General features: G+C 36.0%; 2 protein-coding genes across 4 annotated transcripts in view; one reads left to right on the forward strand and one right to left on the reverse strand.

Moving 5' to 3' along the window:
* Positions 1-6603: 6603 nt before the first annotated feature.
* On the forward strand, positions 6604-19583 carry LOC113235766 (EF-hand domain-containing family member C2-like). The gene is made up of 16 exons (XM_026471657.1): positions 6604-6731; positions 9746-9901; positions 11279-11429; positions 11965-12077; positions 12711-12800; positions 12976-13052; positions 13130-13295; positions 13370-13532; positions 13615-13798; positions 13915-14065; positions 14145-14333; positions 14414-14559; positions 14649-14765; positions 15777-15956; positions 17919-18060; positions 19252-19583. Exons 1-16 carry the CDS (start codon positions 6675-6677, stop codon positions 19357-19359), a joined length of 2190 nt encoding a protein of 729 aa, XP_026327442.1. The 5' UTR covers positions 6604-6674; the 3' UTR covers positions 19360-19583.
* A 689-nt stretch (positions 19584-20272) lies between these two features.
* LOC113235847 (dual oxidase maturation factor 2) overlaps positions 20273-23196 on the reverse strand; it is a 95266-nt gene continuing 92342 nt past the window's right edge. For 2 of the 3 annotated variants that reach the window (XM_026471765.1, XM_026471764.1), the window contains 3 exons: positions 22453-22611; positions 22239-22340; positions 20273-21827 (listed from right to left, as the gene is read on the reverse strand). In XM_026471765.1, coding sequence (XP_026327550.1) covers positions 21779-21827; positions 22239-22340; positions 22453-22611 — 310 coding nt within the window. In that variant the 3' untranslated portion in view covers positions 20273-21778. Of the gene's footprint in view, positions 21828-22238; positions 22341-22433; positions 22612-23196 lie in introns of those variants that run through there. The other variant, XM_026471766.1, reaches the window with a different exon arrangement.

The following is a 23196-nucleotide window of genomic DNA, read 5'->3' on the forward strand; positions in this document are numbered from 1 at the left end:
CCTTTTAAAAATATAATAAAACACTGGTACTGCTAAACACTGAGTCTGCCTTCAACAATAAAAATCAGCTTCGTTTTTGTAGGACGGGATACGATATTCCGCAAGTGATTATTAACGTCACCATATAAATGAACAATTCTACTCAAAAATTTTATTCTTTGTTCTGGCGGTGTAAGCCTCGTATTAAATACATAAACTCCCTAATGCCACTTAAAGTTAATGTCATTGTGACAGCTTGCTTTTTTGCGTTTCATATTTGCACGGTTTTCGCGATTTTGCACAAAGGAAATAAAATAATACTCCATACCCGAACGCAAGATCTCGACTACAGCATCAGCACAGCTCGATGAGTTTCCTGAAGTAAAGCACGTCTGCCAGGGATATGACGTAAATAAATGGCGCATTCGTCCCAATCTGCTAACTTGTATCGCCACACCCGTCTCATACCACTAGGGCTCTGATCGGGTGGGGAGTATACGGATACAGTTTTCACCAGACAATGGTCGGAAGTACCCAGTGGGGCCTCCACAACCACAGAGTATCGGTCCGGATCAGTTGTCAGCAGAAGGTCCAAGCAATTAGCCGTATGAGATTCAACATCTGGTAACCTAGTGGCACCACTGACAAGCTGGGATAGGCTTAGCGTTAACGCAAGTTTATGCGTCTCTCTCCCAGCGTGATCGGTCTTCTGGTATGGAAACAACCATTCTTGATGGGGTGTATTAAAGTCCCCCAAAATGACTAGTTGCGCCGCTGGGTACCTATGCTGAATCTCATCAGACGTCTCACTCAGATATTGGAACAACTTGGTCGTCTCCTGATCTCCACTGTGCGATCGGTAAACACAGCAGTACACTATTTGTGTAGCTCCTGTGTCTACCAGAAGCCACAAAATAGAAAAACTCGGTGCCTCAAGGTTCTTGAGACGCTTGACACATATGTCATCGCGAACGTACACAGAGACTCCGGCACGAGGTACGAACCTGTGCTCCAGAGTATACCCGGGGTAGCTGAGGTATGCTGCGTCAGTCGGACATCTGATCTACGTCTCTGTGAGGAACAGCAGCTGCGGTTTGTCGGTTTCAAGGTGGTAGTGGACCGAATCGAGATTTGAGTGCAGACCTCGGATGCTAGTGAGGTGCACTTTTAGTGGGAGGACGTGCAACCGCTGTGTATACTTTTTCCATTTTGGTTTTGGAGAAGTGAATAGGCAGGAGGAAGGCAGTTGAACGAGGCACTGCGTCGTATTCAACCAAACAGCAGACTCACACTGCCGCACGAGGGTACAATCGGCTTGGAGAACCACCCCAGATATGGCCACCTGGTCCTCCCTTCCGGTCACCAACCGGCAAGGGGAAGCATTCCGGGATTTTTCGTTGGGTGGCGGGGCAGCCTTTCACGGGTGGCTTTCCCGCTACTTCCCACGGTCGGCCTGCGGTGCACCGTGCTTCGGATCCCGCTAGCCTCCAGAACCGAGTGCTCAGTGTGGCAGTACAAGCAGCTTCAACTCGCCGTCAGACGCAATGCAACTGTTCAGACCCGACCTCCTAATGGCAACTCCCGAACACGAGTCGGAACACGGTAAAAACCATTTGGCGACTCGACTGCGTCAGGAGGGTGGTAACTAGCCACGGCCGAAGCCTACTACCAGTAGTTATTGCTCATTAGCACCACCCTGGGGTCACTTGTAGGGTCTCGAGGGCGAACCCACGGAAGCGAGCAACATCAACCTCCAAAATAAATGAATAATATGTCTTGTATGTGAATTGAAATAATATGTCTAAATGGCATTAGAATAGACAAAGTAGTTTTCTAGTTATTACTTAGAGGATGGAAACGTTGCGAGTTGTGATTGTTTTTGTACAATGTATTTGTATACGACTCCAGGTGCATATGCATATCCATTTTTGGTTAAAATATAGCGCCATCTAGTTGCTGTGTTTGTTATCACTAGAAGCAGATTTGATAAAATTCAATGTGTCAATGAAAAATAATGTTACAAAATAGCTATTTGGTGCTCGTCGCGACATCTAGCGTACCAATAGGTACTAAATACCCGACTACGCTAAGTTGTATGACGATTAGCAGGCCCCTTGAGTTACTGGTCCATGGTAATAACAATCCATGGCAACAAGCCATAGAATTGCACATCATTTACCCCTTCCTAGATATCTCTACTCATCCAAGTAGGCCGGTGGTCTTCTAGACCGCGTGGAGCACCGAACCTCATGTTGAGCCGGGTTTGCAGCCCTTGACTCGTCAATAATGAGCTCAATGTCACTTTCGGGTGGAGACGAACCATCGACTAATACACTGGGTTCATCATCAGTGGTGCTAAGTGCCTGTTTGAAATTGTGTCCTTTCTTCCGTCTGAATATCTGACGTGAGAATAGTTTGGGTTGCTTTGTAGGAGTGGTCCTTCTTCCATTATGGGGTCAAATTTCGAACGACGTACACTTCTTTTTATTTAGACAGGGCCCGGAGTTATGAGCCAGGCAGGCAAAGATATCCCATTTTGGACTTCTTCGGGGGTTGAACATCCTTTCATGGGGAGTAGCATTTGTAGCTGTGCACAACAGCGAGCGCATAGAATGTAACGCTAAGGATAGAACTTTTTCCCAATACGCAGTCTCTAACCGTTGGTTTTGAGTTTGAGACTTATTTGGATTGTCTTCCATAAAGTACCATTTAAACGTTCAACTTGCCCGTTGCCTTGCGGATTGTAAGGCGTGGTCCTACTGCTAGCAATTCCAAGTGAGACTAGAATAGGTCACATTATCTTCTATCACTTTGAACAAAAACTTTGAATTCGTAATTAGTGGAATTTTCCGGATAAAGTCTTTTGTAATTCGGTTTCAGTTTCGGAATATAGTTCTAACTATCTTCATCGCTATTTGTTTTTTCGTTTTTTTCTTCATAATATACTCAAAATAAAATTAATAATCTTTGTAAAAACTGTAGTTGTAACTTCAAAAGCCTGCCATTTCCTTATTCGTCCCGCTTCAGATAAACCACAGAGTACTTTATGTATAAATAAGCTGCTAGCGATAATATGTAGGTACAAAATGGATTGGAGTAATGCGCGGGTCTTGTATTTTCTAGAACCATATGTATGAAACCGAAGAACTCATTTGAAACCCAAAACATTCAAACCACAAAATTAAACACAAAGTTAACGATGCATGGAACCGTGTTAATATTATAAAATTACCAGTCAATGAGTTGAAAGTAGTTAATGGCAAATTTTCGTGCGTATCTTCGTAAGAAAAAAACAATCTATAATTTCGGGTATGGGGGTGGAAGATGTATATGACCTATATGGTTCGTATATACCGTCATGGTAAATGTCTTGTGATCAGTGTATGGCTGGGAACGCACAATAGACACTGAAGATAATGTAAGTATTTTTATACTATTGTATACATATACGTAGGTGTCGCGTGCAATGAAATGTAAACGTTTGTTAATTTTCGAATATACGTAATATATATAATAATATTAGATATATATATATAATATACATAATATTAGATATTCCAAAACCAAGTACCTACTTTGTGTTGTGTTCAAAAATATGTAGTAAGTAATCATGTCATGGATTTTTTTTAAAGTTTACTTTTATTTCAGAAAAAAGTAAACAACCAGTGATAAATATACACTCGGTGTTTTATAATATTTGTCCATATCATTTTCGTAAAAATTATTACAAAGCATTAGCTTTTTTTTTTAATATCGTTTGTGATTTTATCATTATTGTGTAACCACTTTTAAAACTACGGAATTTATTAGATTTTAGTCATTGACTTTCAATTATATGGACGTCGGGTCCGCGCTAAAAAGTGTCCGAACTTATAGGGCGTTAAAATCGTATACAGAGCGTCATTCACGCTTTAGTCTTCGTTTGTTCGACTGACAGCGAAGCAAGCAAAATTAGACAGTACTGCGATGACATTACAATTCAAATTCAACGTTTTAGCTTTTTCATATTCCTTTACATGTCACTACGTTTAAATAGGTTGACTTGGGACATTTTTTTCGTGGTTTTTGTATTAGACCCGTCGTCCATTATTTGTAAGTCAATGATTTTAGTCATTAGATTTTAGTATTGAAATTGACTTCAAATATAATTACCGCGGAATCATATATTTCATAAACTGGATCGCGCACTTCAATATACCAATATTACAAACTTAAACCTCATTGGGTTATGTTAAGGTTTATTTTAAATAAAAGTAAAAACCGAGCTACGTGAGATAGCTCGAAGTAGTGGTCTATTCGCTTTATTCCACCAAGTTGAGTTGAGGTTGAGCGGGCGGGCTCATTTGTAGGCTGGTGTACCACTTTGCTTTTATTTCAGACTCTTTCCTCCAATATTCCATCCATAAGGACTTCAGTGACAACATGAACTGGGCGTGGAAGTCAGTGTAAGGTACTTTCAAACAAGAGGAATGTTCTTCATCTGCTGTTTTTCATGCAGCTCCATCAGCTTGTTCATTCCCAGTAATACCAGAATGTGAAGGTACCCGCCTTACATGTTATATTTTTACCTCTACTGTACATGTTATGTAGCAATTGTTTTATATTATATACTATATAACGTAAATAATATTTATATTGTTTGTTATTGAGTGCAGCCAATACACTTTGAGAATCAGTAAAGATAATTATATTAACAACTTCGAGAATATTTACATAAAGTAATGCTTGGAAAATAGCATAACACTCCGCTGTGAAAAATACTACAATAGTTGTTAATCTTGAAGCATTTAGATAATTTAACCTGTGGGTCATAAAATGCCGAAGTTGCAGTATCTTCAGTCTTTGAACCATCAGTTGCTAGATTCCAAGAAATTAATTCTGGGTAAAATTGCCTAAAGTGGCTGAACAAAAATATAATTATGGGATTGCGTTTCCTTTCCCCGTTTTTAAATTCCTATTAATATCCAAAACCCCACATCAAAGTTCCACAACAACAACAACTGCGACGACAATGATATCCTGAAGTCTCAAGAAGGAAGAAAGTATTGGAAGAATTATCAAAAATTGGCAACTCAATCGAAATTGCATATGGCCAAAGGCTGGATGCCATAGTGCCAGGAAATAAAAAAAAGTAACTTCGTGTCGCCTGTCGTATGTAACTTCGCGTCACTACTCTTGCCTAACTTCGCTATAGCGAAGTGACCGTTTACACATGCGTATCGTGGATCGAATCGCTATTCGCATCGCCTATCACACGAATGTGAGAACGCGGCATAACAAGTTGCCAAGGTTAAATAAAATCATCTTAGGTAGTGTCTAGTGTATTAACTTTTTAATTTTGGTCTTTGACCTACCAACTTTTGGTTTAATAAAATTAGCTTAAAGGTAATATGCTTCTACTGTAATAATACAAAAAAAAAAATATCAACAATGAAACCTTCTATTATGAAGTAGCATATCAAATAAGTATACTAATTAGAATTACGAAATAATATTAGTAGTTTTGGTCATCCACAAGCGGCCACATTTTCTGTAAAAATTAAAAAGTTAAAAACAATGTGGCTGGCTGGCTGAAACATGGATAAAAGGGATAAAAGAGACGCATTACTACTTTGAAGCCTCTCACTCGGCTCGTTTTATTAACTTAGTGCGCGGTCCAGTTTAATATACAAGGCCGTGATAATTACCCCGTTTGAGTGTTGTCCGAGAATTTACAATAATCTTTTGTTGTATACATTTTAATGAAAATGCATTGTGTAAATATTTACGAAAATAATATGGATACATGCCATGAAATACCAAGAGTTTATATTTACCATTGATTGTAGTTTGTATACTTTTCTCTCAAAAAAAGCACACCTTTAAAAAAACTCGTGTCCTTCCTTTGTGACTCGTGCTCGAAATACCGCTCACGACGCGTCACACGAGTGGCGATGCGATGCACGACGCGAATAGCGAAGTACACATGAGAGAATAGTACACATGCGTGTCGTGTATCGCATCGCCTATCGCACGAATAATGTTTGTGTGAACGCGTTTCAACCTCTCGACACGATTGTTTCGACGAATGTTTCGTCGAAACAATCGACGATAGTGTAAACGCGGTGTTAGGTATGCACGTTCATTCCGTAGTTAGGGAAGCCCTTTCTTTTATTTTTTTTCCATCCCCTAAGGTCTGAAAGAATTGTGTACTGCAATTCTAAGTGGTAATTACGCTTCTTTAACCAAAGTTTATTCTATGATTTCATCACTACTTCCATCAACGATTTCTATGCTTTATGTGTCTCGTCCTATGATATTATACGCATAAACAATTATTGGCCTCGGCAGTCGTTACTTTTCACACTGATCAGGGGATACTAATGGATATAGCACAGATAACTTTTGACATCGTCGTGGTTGGAAGACTGTGCTGTGGTGAGACAAATTTACGGTTTTGTAGAAGTTTTTGCGGTTATTGAGAATGCTATGACGAATAGACAAAATTTACGGTTATTGAATTAGAAGGGATAAAAAAAATTGTTGCCATGGAAACAAAAAAATGTTTACAAATTCTACGATTTCAGTTACTGTATTTTGAAGTTTTTGTAAGGAAATCAGTTTGCGATTATTATATTTTTTTTAGCCAAGGAACATATATGTATACTTTCTAACATTATTAATATTTTGGAATATATTTAACAACAAGTAAAATTATGGCTATGCGAAATCCAAGATTACCAATGGTGCCGGGATGGGGAACAAATCCAATGGTGAGTATTGCCTCATTTACACATATTATTTGAAAATAGGCATTATTTATTACCTCTTTCAGTCATTAATACTTTGTTACCTCTTACTTTATCAGTTGAGAAGTTTGCTTAAATTATTAGACTCTTTTTACTATGAGTAGTACCTACCCGAAGCTAATAGTAAAAAATATGGCGATCTTTTTACCTTTTACTTTTCTTCTATAGTAAAGTATTGATACCTTCTTCTAATTATCAGTAAAACATAAACTCCTTTATTTGCAACGAACAAAAAGGCGAATTCTGAATATCCGGACAAACACAGTCGGGGTTGAACCTAAAAAGGACTCAATAGAATCTAGTCTTAAAATTTTCTGGTTTATCACGGTGTATAATTTACCTATAAGTCATCATTCTCCTTGTGATGGACTGGATAAACAGGTGAAGTAGAAAGTGTCACTTTCGCAACTGCAAATTTGAACCCTTTAACGTTACTGGAGAAGTTAATATTTAACTGAAGAGTTTTTCTCGAGGTTTAGAGGCTCGCGTAGATCAGTCGGATATTGCTAAGGCCTTTGATCGGGTCTGGCACCGTGGTCTCCTCTCCAAGCTTCCGGCATATGGTCTTCCCGGCCGCCTTTGTGAGTGGATCTCCGGCTTTCTGCGCGAGCGAAGATTGCGTGTCCTTGTTGACGGAGGCACTTCGCGGCTCGTGACAGTTAATGCTGGGGTGCCACAGGGCTCCGTGCTGTCGCCCACGCTGTTCCTTCTGCATATCAATGACTTGTTGCCTTTTGGCAACATTCATTGCTATGCAGATGATAGCACAGTGCACGGTTGCTATTATAAGCAACCGTCAAGCAGCCGGGAGGACCCTGAGAGAAACCGGGAAAAACTTGTCGCTGAGCTCAACCATGTTTTGGAACATATATCGTCGTGGGGCTCCCGAAACTTGGTTGAGTTCAACGCCAAGAAAACCCAGGTATGCGCGTTCAGTTCCAAAAAATCCCCATTCCTTCCACTTCCCCATCTTCAGGGTACAACGCTGACGCTGCAGGACAAGCTCAGCCTGCTGGGGATGAGCATCCGGAAGGTCATGAGCAACAAAGACTATATAGAGAGCGTCATCTGTACCGCGTCGCGCAAGCTTGGCATCCTGAACAAGGTGCACCGATTTTTTACTCCAGAGCTGCGATACCTGTTGTATAAAGCTCAGGTCCGAAGCAGCATGGAGTACTGTTCGCACCTTTGGGACGGCTCTGCCAAGTACTTGCTCGATGCCCTAGATGGACTGCAGCGCTACGCCTTCCGTGTTGTCAACAATCCTCATGTAACTGAGCATGCGGAGTCGTTACAGCTTCGCAGAGATATAGCGTCTCTTAGCGTATTCTATCGCCTGTACCACGGTGAGTGCTCTGAAGAGTTATTCAACCTTATCCCTTCCTCTCCTTTCCATCAGCGGACCACCCGTGCCGGACTGCGTTGCCACAGTTGGACGGTCAGTTTAATACCGTCCCGCACTAAAAAGTTTGGCAACTCGTTCTTATGCCGAACCATCAAATTGTGGAACCAACTCCCGGCGCATGTATTCCCTCCCCTCTATAACATCGGGTCCTTCAAACGTAGTGTGAAGAAGCATTTGGCCAGACCGGCAAAATGATAGTGACGGAGTGAAGATATTTGTGTTTTCCATCCGTTACTCTCATCTCTGGACTGTATTCGCACTTTCCATCAGGCGCGGTGCAGTCATTTTGCCGAGTCACAATAAAAAAAAAAAAAAAAAGTCGTATATTTCACTGATGTGATGTGTTACCGTTATAAGCTTTAATTTGAAATAATTATGATTTTGAGAGATTATTATTTTTTAATTAAATTAAATTTTGTATGTGGTGGGTACAAGTTCCCTGGCTATCGTCATTGCGCCTTGTATTAGTAGTTTGTGATTGCGCCCATGTATAGAGCGTTGCAAATATGTATGTAGGTTACTTGCTTGCGTGCTTTTTTAAACGATTTTTAGTTTGTAGCTACCAAAATCATTTAGAAAACGTTTAAGCGCATAGACTTTTATGTTAAAAAAAGCTTGCAACGTTGTGTTGACAGCGAAACGCAAGAGTATACCACTAAAGGTTTTAAGATAAGTTTTTTGAAAAAAGAAAAACGAGGGTATATTTTTGTTTATGACATAACTTGGTAGGTCAATGCTTAACATTATTATATTAACATTTTGTTCATTGGCGTTTAAAAGCGTTCAAAAACATAGGTTGTTTAACTTTTGTAGTTGTTAACCGTTGAAATGGAAAAAACTGCTTATTTTTTTAACGTTAACATGTACGTTTAAAAAGCGTGCTTGTAAAAGCGCTTTTCACATAAACGCTTTTTAGTTTGACGCGTAAAAAGTCGTTTAGAAAAACGTTTAAGCGCATAGACTGACCAGTGACCAACGCTTACGCTTAAAATGAAAAGCATGCTTATGCGCTTATTTTAAAAAGCAGACTTTTTTATGTGTTTTTCGTTTAAACGCCCACCTCTACTATTAAGTAATCCATGATGTAGGTTCATGGTTTGTACCAGTTCTACCAGGTAAAGTTTATATTATTATAGGCGGATTGTAATGAAAGCGAAGATCTTGGAATTTCTAAAGGACATTTGATTAGCATTGTAACTAGTTACATAAAACTTTCACTCGCTTGGAAGTTATTTTGGATTGACTTGATGCTTATGCTAGTCGTCAAAAATGTAGAATGATGTTGGCTGATGTGATAAGGCGCTTTAAATATCATATTATCTCTGATAGTAGAACAATCCTTTTCACCATAAATGTAGGTCGTCAGGTTCTTCACGTATGTCAACAGGAATGAAAGACCTGTCCTGTGGTCAGAGTATGATCACAAACAAAGACATCACCACTCTTTAGAAGAGGCCTTGTGTCCTGTGACTTGAGACCTATATCTATATCTATGGGTTGACACATTATTACCAAACATATCTGTTGACATTAGCTCACGCCAGTGTTGCTTACCCAATATTTTCCCTAATAGATTGGCAAAAAGAATTTTGGCGTCCGTCCGATCTTCAATAGTATCGATGGCGTAAACATGCTCGTTGATAAGGCCGAAGAAGGTAACAGGGTGCCTTCATTGTATGCACGGAAGCAGTCTTCCGATATGCCTTCCTGGATTGTTCTTGATAAACAAGTAAGTCCTTTAAAGTTACTTTGTACGTACATTCATCCACAGCTTAGACAGTAAAATACTGTATTTTTACAAAGTGTAAATCCGTAATGTTAAATAAAAAAATTGACAGATGGTATCGGATAATGTCGTATTTTGCGTTGCGGTGCAACCCTTCAGGCGTAGCATTAACTTTTTGTTGTGGTGGTTGGTCTAATTCATCGAGTATATAACCAGTAATAGAGACGAAATAATTCATCCCTCTCTGGCAACACATCAGGCAAATGGACCTTATATAATTTTTAAATATTAACTCGCTTTTTTTATAATATTAAGTGTCGGGACGAATAGGTCGTGCGCCTGATGGTAAGCTACACGCCTGTCCATAACAGTTGTAGTGCCACTCAGAGCTTTAACCGCAAAGATCTGAGGGGCACTGCCACTGCGCTCGTCGCACTGATACATAAGTTGACAAGTCCCATGTGCCTGTAATTTCACCACCAGCACCCTCTTCAAAATCGGAACACAGTAATGCAGACATTACTGCTTGGCGGAAGAAATAGGTAAGGTGGCAGTACTACCCTGGACGAACTCTTTCACAAGGAGCTCTACTGCTACTAAACAAAGATGTACTAAACAAAGATCTCTAATACTGGGGGGTTGTTCCATACGGTGGTGTGGGAAAAAACAGCAAAACCTCTAATTACAAAACAAACGGAATCACATTTGATCGGTAATTAAATATTAAATATGTAATTTTTCAATTTTCGTCCATTATACCAACGCTCAAGTTAAACTGGTGGATTTGAAGTGACACCCGTCAATTGTTTCGAATTCGGGCTGGCCAATCGAAGTCCAGTTCTAACCGTGTCTAAATGATTTGGCAGAATAGTTTGCAGACAAATTAAATGATATTTCGCATTGACTTACAATTATATGGACGTCGGGTCCGCGCTAAAAAGTGTCCGCACTTGTAAGGCGCTAAAATCGTATACAGAGCGCGACACTCCGCTTTAGTCTTCATTTGTTCTACGGACAGCGCGATATTGCGATGACATAACAATTTAAATTTCGAATAGGTTGACTTGGGACATTTTTTTCGTGGTTTTTGTATTAGACCCGTCGTCCATTTATTTGTAAGTCAATGATATTTCGTCTCTATTTCTGGTTATATGCTCGATGGTCTAATTATATACAAAGAAAAATTTCCTGACTTTTTTATAAACAGAAGAAAATGAACTTAGTAAGGAATAGTTAGCGAGTGTGGGCTAACGAACCACGATGAAATCGAGACCCAAAAGTTTAATAATTCCGAGTTCGTCTGCCTTTCGCTACTTTCACGTCACTGATATGTCAAAACCCTTAGCTATGAATGGTGGTTTACATTAAATTTTTTTATAGATATTGCATTTCAAAGCGTATTTCCAACAAACCCTGCATGAGCTTCGTTCCGCATCCCACGTCGTGCGCAAAGTGGATATCTATTTTTTCCTCGAAGATGGTACCATCAAAGTTATGGAACCACGCGTTGAAAACAGCGGATTGGCGCAAGGTAAGGTCAAAGCTGCACTGTTAACTATACACGCGTACTAGAGAAACACAATGTCCCTTTAGGTACCTTTAGGGAGATTGTGTTTTTCGTCGTTATTTGCGTGCTACTGTCCATATATGTACATTTTACGTACGTACGTATTTCTCCTACATATAATCGTTAGGACAATTTTGGTAATACAAATATTTTTTGATTTTTATAATTTACTATAAATTTAAAAATTGCAATGTTCATTTTACTGAATATTTATGTATCCCCGGTTTGGCAAAAGATGCTGGTTCAAGTCCGATCTTTGTCGACATATTGTTTTAAAATAGTTGATGAAAATCTAATATGGTATTGCTAAATTTTGTTGGTTATTTATCAATTGAAATGGTTAAATATTGCGTTGTTTTTTTCTCTTTTTATTTTACTTTTGTTTTTTGTTCTTTATATCTCTATATTTTTGTAATGTGGCGTTGCAACAAATGTTGTCTATTCTAGTCTTTTATGATTTCGAATGAGCTTTATGATTCACCGAAAATTACTCTGCCAGGAATAATGATCAGTCGCCAAAGGATTCGTCTTCCTCATAGCTACGACCTATACTATGACGTACTTGATCTGAACATAGGCTATGACGTCACATTTCATGGCAAAGTGTTTAGAGTAAGTCATGAAAAAAAATATTATGTTGCGATTAAACACTTTTAGTTACTTAATGCCTTTAGTTTAAGGAATACAAAGATATGTAGCTTATTCGCACCCTTAGTATAATAAAGCCACAACTGTGATCATACGACAAAAGTGCTTTCATCATATTATGGAAGTTATAAAAATAAGACGAACAATTTACATGAACCACGCTATATACATGTGAAATTTTGATTACTATCCTTCTATATCTTGAAGCATAAAAGTTACCCACTAATTTCGTTCGTAGAACCTTTAAGCGCCTCTCCTGAAATGTTACCATTTTGCAGATGTGGCCTTATTACACCGACACACAGTGTAAGAATTTCGCAATCTAGCGGGACTTAATTGAATTATGCAACTTATATCGAGTTCTTAGGTTTTCGCGATTGTTGCACATAGGAAATTAAACTATTTTTCCGGATTTAAATCGACCGTGACCATGGGACCTGTAAAGGACCCGAAACGTCGGTTTGTTTGAAAAAACAAATATACGCGATTTAAATCCGGAAAAATAGTTTCATTTCTAATAATATCATGATTTCATTTAAAAATATCATGATATTCAATAAAATAAATATTCTATCATATCTTTTCATAATTTTTCAGATAGTGAATTGTGATAATTTCACGAGGGTGTACCTGAACAGACTTGGAATCAACGTGCCAGATCCTCTTCCTTATCCGGATACGCCAGAAGTAAGTTTTAGGCCGTATTGAATTATTTGTTTGAGGTTTCTGTAAATTTTGTGATAAACAAAAGAGAATGATAATTATAACAAAAGAGAATGAGATAATATCCCAATATATAAAAACATATTTGCAGACGCAAACATGTTTTGTACTTTATAGTAAGTCCGTTCTTTTTTTTCAGTCGGAACCAAAAGTATACCACGCACCGAAACATTTTCCATTCAAGCAGTTTCTGGATTTGGACAGACAAGTTTTGAGGTCTACACCTTTATAACTCTTTAATTGTAAAATTTAATCTTTGTCAATCTTATTTTAGACATTAACTTTTTTTTTAGATTTTTTGGTTACTGGGACGATCGTAAGAGCGAATTTGGTATAATACATTATTTAGAAATTCATTATTATTTGGCGGATGATACAATTGAAATAAAAGAAGTTTTGCCCCCTAACTCTGGAATGGAGGCTGGTCCAATGTTCTTGAAGAGAATGCGTTTGCCGAGGGTGAGAAGAGCTACTTTTTTTTACTTTACGTATGTCGTTGAGTTATTGGACATCGTTATTTTTTTAAATTTTAGAACGTACCACATCACATAGAGATGACGGGAGGTCCGCTAGTGCCATCATACACTCCTGCTGACCTCAGTATTGGAGCTATATTAAACGTATTCGGACGCAAAGTGGTTCTTACAGATTGTGACCCATTTACTAAGGAATACTATAGAGTCCATTATGGTTTTGGTAAGGAGATTCTCTAAAAACTTTGTATTCGATGGCAAAGTGCAAAAGTGGGTTCGATTACTTATCTTAATAATTCTCACAGATGATTTCCAGCCATTACCAATGCCGGAAGACGCAGGTACAGTGTGTATCAAATCAAATATTAGTGATCGTGAACTGCCTCCATGGAACGGTTACGGATCATACGATGATTCGGCTGAGAACTGTCGGACCGTGGAGCCTAAAGCAATACATCGAGACTTTATGAAATTCCTTAATAAAGACAAGTAAGATTAGTAGATTAGAAAAATAGATAATGCTTTTGTAATACCTTTACAAGTAAATAAAAAAATGTAGCTTACGTTGATATCTTTGAATGCGCGTTCGTTTTTGTTGATTTCAGAGTGGGCTTCGATTCTCATGTATTAAGATTTGCTGCTCGGCTTATTGACGATAACCCAGTAAATCGTAGACGTTACTTTATCATAAAATATTTTCTATGCGATGACACAATTGGCATATTTGAACTCGGTGAACGTAATTCTGGATTTACGGTTCGTACTGTCAATAAACAACTAGGTAATTTTTTTGATTAGCCTGGGATTTCAGAGTTAATTAATGTTTTATAATTAGGGTGGAAAATTCTTCCGTCGAGACAAAATGTATCTACCTGACCAAGATTTTTACGTGCCAAAAGAACCTCCAGCTTACACGGATAAAGATATGTGGATCGGCAATGAACTGGTTATTAACAAGCATTGTTTTCGACTGGTTGGTGCCGATGAATATGCTTTACGCTATCTAGAGTTACATGCTAACGAAGTAAGTCGTTGTTTGTCGTGCAATGAATAACGATAAATAGGTAAACTTTAAAATAATTTATTTTCAATTTATGTTGTTAGTATCCGATGGCAAATGTTCCATTAATAATGGATAAAATACGTCGGACGTTAGCTTCTCAAGAAAATGGTTATAAGAACTTTGTTGCCAAATACTTGGATGCAGTCCTGCCGGAAAAAAGAGAACTCATGACCGTGCGATGTTTCAAGTGAGATTACTTTCAAAACTAAGTGACAAGGGGGTATTTAATTGTGACTTTCGGGGTACGTATATTTTGAAATATATAAATGTTTTCAGACAGGCACTGAAAGAAGTTATGTGTGAAAAGATGACTGAACACGAATTCGTCACACTAGTGCGCTATTTCCGTGGTGATCCTGGACAGGAAAAAAGTCCAAGACGAGAGATGATAAGGTGCGATTAGGCTCTTTTTTTAAGCAAGGACTTCCATATAATTGTTGTCACTATTACTGGACAATACTAAAAATGCCATTATCTTTCCCAATTTCTTAATAATAAGAACGATAACTTTCTACGTCTACAGCGATCGAACTAAATGTCAAAATGGCCAAATTGGTTATTGACACGAAATATCCTTTCGAACAGAGGTTTATCTGTGATACGCCCTTTCAAAGACGGATTGATTTTTAAGATTGATTTAAGCAACTCAGTCCGAAGATAATTGTAACTTTTTTATTAAAAAAAATCGAGTTTTATTGAAATCATTTACCGGAAAGTGCACGAAACCGGATATGAATCCTCGAGTTTGCCACGTGGTGGAATATTTCCTTCAAATTTAAATGGGACCAATATTGAGGTACCCTTATTCCAACAAAAAAAGGATCATCAAAATCGGTTCAAAAATCGCTACAGCTATCATAATTAGTTACCGCGTAACATACTTTAAAAAAAATCAATCGAATTGAGAACCTCCTCCTTTTTTTTTGAAGTCTGTTAAAAAATGGATTGAAATATCAATCATTGATACCAAAACTTGGATTTATTAATTTCGGGCGTAAGATAGATGTGATTGCGGTGCAAACAATTCTTTACAGAGTACAACTTTTGACGATACATTATTATATAAAAGTAGCAGTAGCGCTGTATACAGGTTTGTATATCACACTCAAAAAAAGTTACTACTAGTAAATGAAACTATGTATTTCGGATCTAAATCGCGTATATATGTTGTTTCAAACTAACGTTTCGGGCCCGTTACAGTTCCCATGGTCATGGTTGGAAATGGTAGTTTGTTTGAAACAACAAAATTAAATGTGTGTACGAGATTTAGATCAGAAAAATAGTTTAATTTTTTATGTGTGACAATCGCGAAAACCTAGACTCTAATATTTGTAGACAAAATTAAGGTCAGTAGTTCGTTCTGGTTAGTTCACATGTTTTTTTTTTATATGTACTGTATAATAGGTCCCTTGTATTCACGGAACTGACTCGTGGGTTGTGGGACGATCGCGCAAGGCTCAAAGAAGGCCTGCTGCACGCAGATAATACGTGCAGTGGCGTGCTGAGTATTCACAGAATGCGGCAACTGTTACGAGCGCATCGATTGCCACTCCGGGAGGACCTTATGAACTGCATGCTGGATGTGTAAGTGGTATTTTAGAGATAGATATATGCATACTTATTTGTAAACATACAATGTGTTTTTTTTTAATTTATTTATTTAGTTCAGGTCACATTACCCGTATAATATATGTATACCTTAAGGACTGACATTTAAACAATATAATAAAACACTATTTCTAACTAATTGCACTTGTCGGCGGCGTGTGGCGTAATCTGGAGTCAGGTAACCGGCCGCAGAATTTCCGATTTATGCCCTTCGGCCAAAATTCCTCCTTCACAGTCAAACATATGTTTGATGTAAAACGTATGTGTAAATTATTATTGATGCAAAAATCGAACAAATACATACTTAGGCGACAGACTTGCTAGTTCGAGTTCAGTCGGATCGAATTAATTTGTCTTTGTTTTCTATCTTTGTATCAATAATAAAAAATTACAAATTAGTGGAGTATTTTCACAAAGATGAATGTAGAAATATGATATTCAATAAAAATGAGATATTGTATGCAAAATTTTGAAAATAAATCAATATGGTAGTAACTTTAAATATTTATACGTTTAAAACTACTCTTAGTTCAGCGTGTTGCCAGCAATTGCATTACAAATATTAATAGCAAAGTATACAAAGTTCGCAATTTATTGTCACAGTCATATTTAGTTAAAATTTTTAGTTAAATATAAAAGAAAAAAAAATTGTCTAATAAAAAGGAACTTGTCAAAATAATTAATAAAAGTATAGAGAATGCAGGTCGCAGGTTTCAAAATTTTAATGACAAAAAGTATAAAAACATTCGGTATCAAATTAATTGATACTTATTATTGTCACATGTTTCGCTTTATTTTATTTTACATACAATATTTTATTTTTATTGATTATCATGATGTTTTTACTGTTATGATATTCATTATTATGTATTATTCCTAAGGGTGAGGGCCTGGTGACTTGTAGTGCAGGTGTTAAGCCATTAACAGGCACCAGCTCCTACAAAAAGCTGGTAATTTTTCTTAAATTACTGAGAACCTTCTGAATGTGTTTTTGTGGAGAAATAAACATATTATTATTATTATTCATAATTTTTTTTTTTGTGAAAATACTCCACTAGTTTGTTATTATTATTGATACAAAGAACGAACACAAAGACAAATTTATTCGATACGACTTCACTCGAACTCGCGAGTTTTTCGCCTAAGCATGTGTTTGATAGATTTTTGTAACAATAATAATTTACACATACATTTTACGTATATAAAATATTAAATAAAAATAAATATTAGACAACATCAAGTACGTTGCTGGTATCTCAAAGTAAGTAGCTGAAACACTTGAGTTATGGAAATCGGAAACAACGACGGTACCACACACACCCAGACCCGAGACTATTATAGAGAAATTATTGTTTTCCTACATTGACCCGACCGGGAATCGAACCTCGGAACTCAAAGATGGCAACACCATGAAAACCGGCAAGCTACTCGACCATGGAGGCCGTCAAAATAATAATGTATTATCGCCACAATACGGAATAAAATAAATACCTTTTTTACAGTAATAAAGTAAATCGCTTTTTTACAGCGCAATTAACATATGATAACAACATTAAAACATGCCATTGCAGTTAAATAAGTATAATAGTTGTATAAAAAAATAAAATTAAGGCATAATATTTTTTTCAAAATATAAAAATTTGGAAATCAATTCTAGTAGATAACCTTACCTGTGAATAATAAAATGCCCAAGAATATTGGAAATCACTTCTAGTAGGTAACCTTACCTGTGGATGATAAAAATATGCTCAAGAACAATACATAAACATAATATTATTTTCATGATGATAATTTTCAAGTTGAACATTAGGTACAAATAGAATAAGAAGAGACGTTTGTATAAGTTGTACCCTATTGTACACTTTTCATAAATAAAAAAATAAAATAAAAATTAAATATAGAAAATAAGATTTTCAGAGAACAGCTTTAAAATCACAGGTTACCAAAAGATGACAACTGCAATATCCCTTGGAATGAACTGCTGGATTTTTTGGACTTCCAAACTCGGCCCGTGTTCAACCTGACTAACGCGGATTACCAAAAGGTGGTGCGCCACGCGCCGCCGGTTAAGGACGTTGAGGTATGTGTTGTTAGCCTTAATTAATATGATTTACTTTCTTGTTGATTTTGAAAAATAATTGATAATTTTAGTGAATGATAATTTGTAAAATGTAAAAATTTGCAGTTACTGCTTTAACCAAAGGTAAAATGTTCATATCGACTCCTTAGGTTCTATTTATATTATGGCGGAACTGAATGGAAGTGACTTTTGTAACGATATTGTTCATTCCATAATGAGCTTTATGGTCACTTAGATACGAGCCAAAATCTTCCGCGCAATGCGCGAGCATATTCGAGCATGCGCGAGAATTTTGGCTCGTATCTAGTTAGTACGTTACACAATTGACCATAAAGTTCATCATGCAAAGTACAAAAACGTTACAAATATTCGCTTCCATTCCGTTCCACCGCAATATAAATTGAGCCTTGGTATGTACTAACTCTGTCGACAAAGTTTTCATACATACGGGGTTATTCGTAAAATACTATAAACATCTCAGGACTATATTTATCGAGTTCTTAGGTTTTCGCGATTGTTATACATAGGAATGAAACTATTTTTCCGGATTTAAATCGCGTATATTTGTTTTTTCAAACAAACCGACGTTTCGGGCCCTTTACAGGTCCCATGGTCACGGTTGACTGTCAATAGTTTCATTCAGGACTATATTATTAACAACATTTATTCCATGACTTAACAAACGTACAAAAATAAAAATATATATAGATCGATCTAAAAGGTGTTGCGTAACGCAGCAGCAGAGGTGGGGGTCGCCGTTACTACCAAATACAGATCGTCTGTTTAAAGGTAAAACCACATAAGTAACATTTTTACAAAAAGTCTTTATAGAGCTATGGTAAGAAAATCACTATCTTTCTGCAGGTGAAACTCAATAACAAAAAAGCTATAAACTCAATAAGTGGTTTTATCTGCAGAAAGATGTGATTTTCTTACAACAGGTACATAATTTGGAGATTTTTTGTGCATTTGTGTAATGTCACATATGTGGGTTTACCTTTAAGCAGACGAGATCTAAGAAGTGCCAGATAGTACAATAAAAACTTAATTGGTAAATGTATTATAATTTGTAAAAAGTCACGGCACACAAGTTACTGTCTATGGTGGTAGTAATATGGTCCTGCAAAGTTGTTAGTATTCTACAAATAGCCCTGTATATTTCCATATCTTAAGCGTTTCGGAATATTTCAGTGCAAGCTGTGGAAGGAAATGGATCTGCTGATACACGAGGGCTATGTAAACTGGAGCGCATTCCTGTGCCAGCTAAACTTAGATCATCTAGTTAAAGATCAACCATAATTTGGCTTAGTTACTTAAGTAAATATTATTGTCCTCGTTTTGGTTACTTTGTAATAAAAGAATAATACTTATTGGAAGATGTATGTAATGTATATAAAAAAATTACCTAATCTGTCCTCTGTTCACGTTTCACCTTGTGTTCTAATATTCAAACGAGTATTATACCTATACAGGGTGTAATCGTTAAGCGTACCCAAGTAATTATTCCATAAATATAAGAGATATCAAAAACCTTTATACTGATATTGAAAGTGCGTTACCTAATATTAAAATGACATCATCAATAAATTTTTGAACTTAAAACGGGAAATATCCAAAGTTTCAACATTAAACGCTCCCAAACTTTCAACATTATACATTTGATATGAAATTCGTAGAGAGGCTTTAGTTTCGAACAGCTGCTTTTAAGTCAAATTTTTGTATTTACTTAAAAATAAATATCACTTTGTTTTTATTCAATTAAAAGATATATTTAATACTTTATTTATAGCAGTTTCGTTATCTGTAAACTTATTGTATCCCTTAAAGTATCAATTAAAGCCTTTCTACGAATGTTTTATTAAATGTCCCGTACAATTTAAAGCGTTTAATTTTAAAATTTGAGATATTTTTAGTTTTATTTTTAAAAAGTTTTTGAAGTCGCTTTACTCGAGGTAACGTACTTTCGATATCAGTTTAAAGGTTTTTGATATCTTATGTATTTACGTAATAATCGCCTGGGCATATTTAACGATTACACTCTGTATATAATACTGTATAAATTGACTAAATAACCGGCAAAATAAGGACGGTTTTTTATGAGAAAGAACTACACAGTTTACATTTGAATTCGTATATTTTTTCGATCACAATAAATACAATCTGACAGTCAATCTTTTTACACTAATTGCTCTCACTTGATATTAGATGTACAAGAATGTCGGTGTTTCATATTCACTGTTGCAAATATATTTTCACAACATTGAAAATGTTTTTTTAAGACTTTTATTAAAACGTAGAAGGTAATTGTTATAAAGTGGTTTAGCAAACATCCCAAGCACACACCAACCGTCTATGATATTTGAAACTATATAATTACACAATAAATAACTTATAGCTAACTAAATCTATGACTTTGTTCTATGAGTAAAGTACAAGGTTTTTGTCAATGGTATTAATAAATTACACGACTCCATTTTGTTATCAGGTAAAATTATATCGGATTAATAGGTACCTTATAACGACCGATGTGGTATTATTATGCGTTTTTTTCGGAAATTCGTATGAATGTAATAAAAAGTAGGGTAATAATAGGGTGCATTAAATAAACAAGTCTGTTAAAAATACGAACCATTTCAGGAAAATTATAACCGTCAAGCGTTAAAGTGATTAAACACATTAATCTCTTCTTTATTATTTCATGTTATTATACAATATAAAACTGAATTTGCCTTTACAAATAATCTTTCATTTGAATATTTCGATACTTCCAGAGAGAAAGGGCGTAAACGTCAATTTTTTATAAAAAATGATTACTTTACAATTTTCACTTTAAACACCAACAGGTGTAATGTAAATTTTCGATCTGTCTGCACAGTCTTGTTATTCGCAAAAATGTATTTTTTTTTACCTAAACATATTTAGAAATGAAGAAAGATATGAACCAAAACGTTTATAAATGTTTGTTTGTCACTCGTTTTGTAAACTTTGTTGTTTGACTTTTACGCCTTTTCTTTACCGAAGTACCAATTTGTTTAAAGTAAAAACACCTTTTTTTTAAGTTCCATACGAATATTCCTAAACAGTAAAACTTGTGCATTTGTTTCTTCATGTAACTTTTAAAAATTCTCGGCGCTCGACAATATACTTCTTGAAGAGGATCAAGTGATTATGATTACCAATAATGTGTCACATCGTGATACATCTAATATTTACATGGCACAAAGTATTCACTTGTGTCTGGATGCAATCGTACTCCAACGCACTATTACAATTAACACTACGATATTACAAACGAGGTATACAATATGTTGGTTTGAAAATCTAAACATTATAATTTATGACACTGGACGGATTCGTTATAATTTAGATTCCTAACTAAAAATTTACAATATTTACAATAAAAGAGATTCGCAGGAGGCAAATCGTAAAAATTCGGAATATAAGTGTCTAACACTTAGTAGGAACCTTAAAGTATCTACCTAGATTTGAGGTAGAAGTAAATATACCTTAGTCGGTTGCTCCTTGTGTGTTATGATTTGAAAATACCTTTTGATTCAGGCCTTGTGTTTGACACTTATATTATTATTATTATTTTTATTCTACGCTGGTTAGTTTGAAAGCGTTCCGAGATCGGTCACATTGAAATTGTTCAATAATACTTGGCCCCTTTCTTCTACAACTTCCCTTCATCTTAAACCCTAAATAATACTACAACATATCACCACATGTCTTTCACTCTCTCGGCGGCAGGAATTTGAGGTCGAAATCTACAACAATAAGTAAAAATATTGAAGAAACAAAAAAGTTAAGGTACATTAAAAAAGAAAAATCGTTCGCGTTGATTTCTTTTAATCTAATGTTTTTTGGAGGTCTGTGTGCCTGTAGCCATTCTCACTACATTTAATTTAATTTTTATGTCAGCCTATATATTGTGTGATTAGTATGAGTATGGTAATTAACAAATAACCAAATCAGCTGAGCTAGTGACGTTATCAAAATGTAACGATGAAGGAAAACATATTATTATTTGTTTTTATATAATAATATATATATATATATATAAAAATATTAATAAATATATTATTGTAACTACTACGTCGGACAAAATTCATGCAATCCTTTTCTAAAAAGGTATTGGTTGTGTAATGGTAAATTGAGAGATTAACGAAATCAAATACCTGTGTGGAGGTATGGCAGGTGAGCCACTTGCAAGAGGCGACATTTTGATTGCGGAGCTATTGCCGTTTACACTTGAACCCAGACTTGACGCTGAATCCGCTCTATGAAAAAAATTGTTCAAAACATCCGCATTATAACTAATAAATTATTAGTAAAATAAATTATTAGTAATAATATTAAATAAATATTATATAACGATATTAGCAGCCTTACCTATCAATCTGTCTTCTAAAGAGCGGGTACCTCCACGGAGAGTTAGGTTTCCGTTGCTCATGTTGGAACGCAGGGTTGTCCCGACCTCTGTCTCCGTTCTCGCTTACCACCGACATTGACACTTGCCCTTCAGTTTCTCTGGTTTTTGATGATAATCTCCTGCAAAATGTTTTTTCGTTGTAGTGGTTACAAAAAAAGAATGACATAGTTATGCAAATTAAAACCAACCCACAAAATGTCACTTTCGAGGTAATTAAATTTTGTAAAAACAGTGTAAAGAAATAAATAGGTAAGTTATTTGAGACAACCAACGTGAGTTATGTGTAGCATTGAGAATGATATAGGGAAACTATTATATTATATAGCAATAAATAGAAAATATTATGCATCTTTTTATTTAGTTAACGAGAACCATGTTCTAGTTTTCGTAATGAAAACGCTAAAGATCTACAGTACTTCAGTACATGTGACATGGATCCATTCAGCATATTTAAAAAAATACATTATATGAATCAGCGAACCTCACGAATTTTTCTATGTGCTTGTGTCGTGTCTTTGTAATTGGTTTTTCAACGACTATGCGCTATATCTATGAAAGATTTATCACCCAGTTAGTACCTTTACAGCTACCAGTCCTGGCGAGAGATGTTACTATTCAATTATTTTTTGTGAAATTACTCCTCTAGTTTGTTATAATTATTAATACAAAGATCGAACACTCAGAAAAAAATCCTCCTCCTCTAT

The sequence above is a fragment of the Hyposmocoma kahamanoa genome, unplaced genomic scaffold (assembly GCF_003589595.1).
Source record: "Hyposmocoma kahamanoa isolate Upper Pololo Valley unplaced genomic scaffold, ASM358959v1 88, whole genome shotgun sequence".
In the NCBI taxonomy this organism is placed as follows: Eukaryota; Metazoa; Arthropoda; class Insecta; order Lepidoptera; family Cosmopterigidae; genus Hyposmocoma; species Hyposmocoma kahamanoa.

Coding starts and splice junctions, on each gene's coding strand:
- LOC113235766 (XM_026471657.1), top strand. CDS start 6,675: ATGGCTATGCGAAATCCAAGATTACCAATGGTGCCGGGATGGGGAACA. Junction 13,296..13,369: donor AGAGAATGCGTTTGCCGAGG/GTGAGAAGAGCT, acceptor TTTAAATTTTAG/AACGTACCACATCACATAGA. Junction 15,957..17,918: donor ATGAACTGCATGCTGGATGT/GTAAGTGGTATT, acceptor TTAAAATCACAG/GTTACCAAAAGATGACAACT.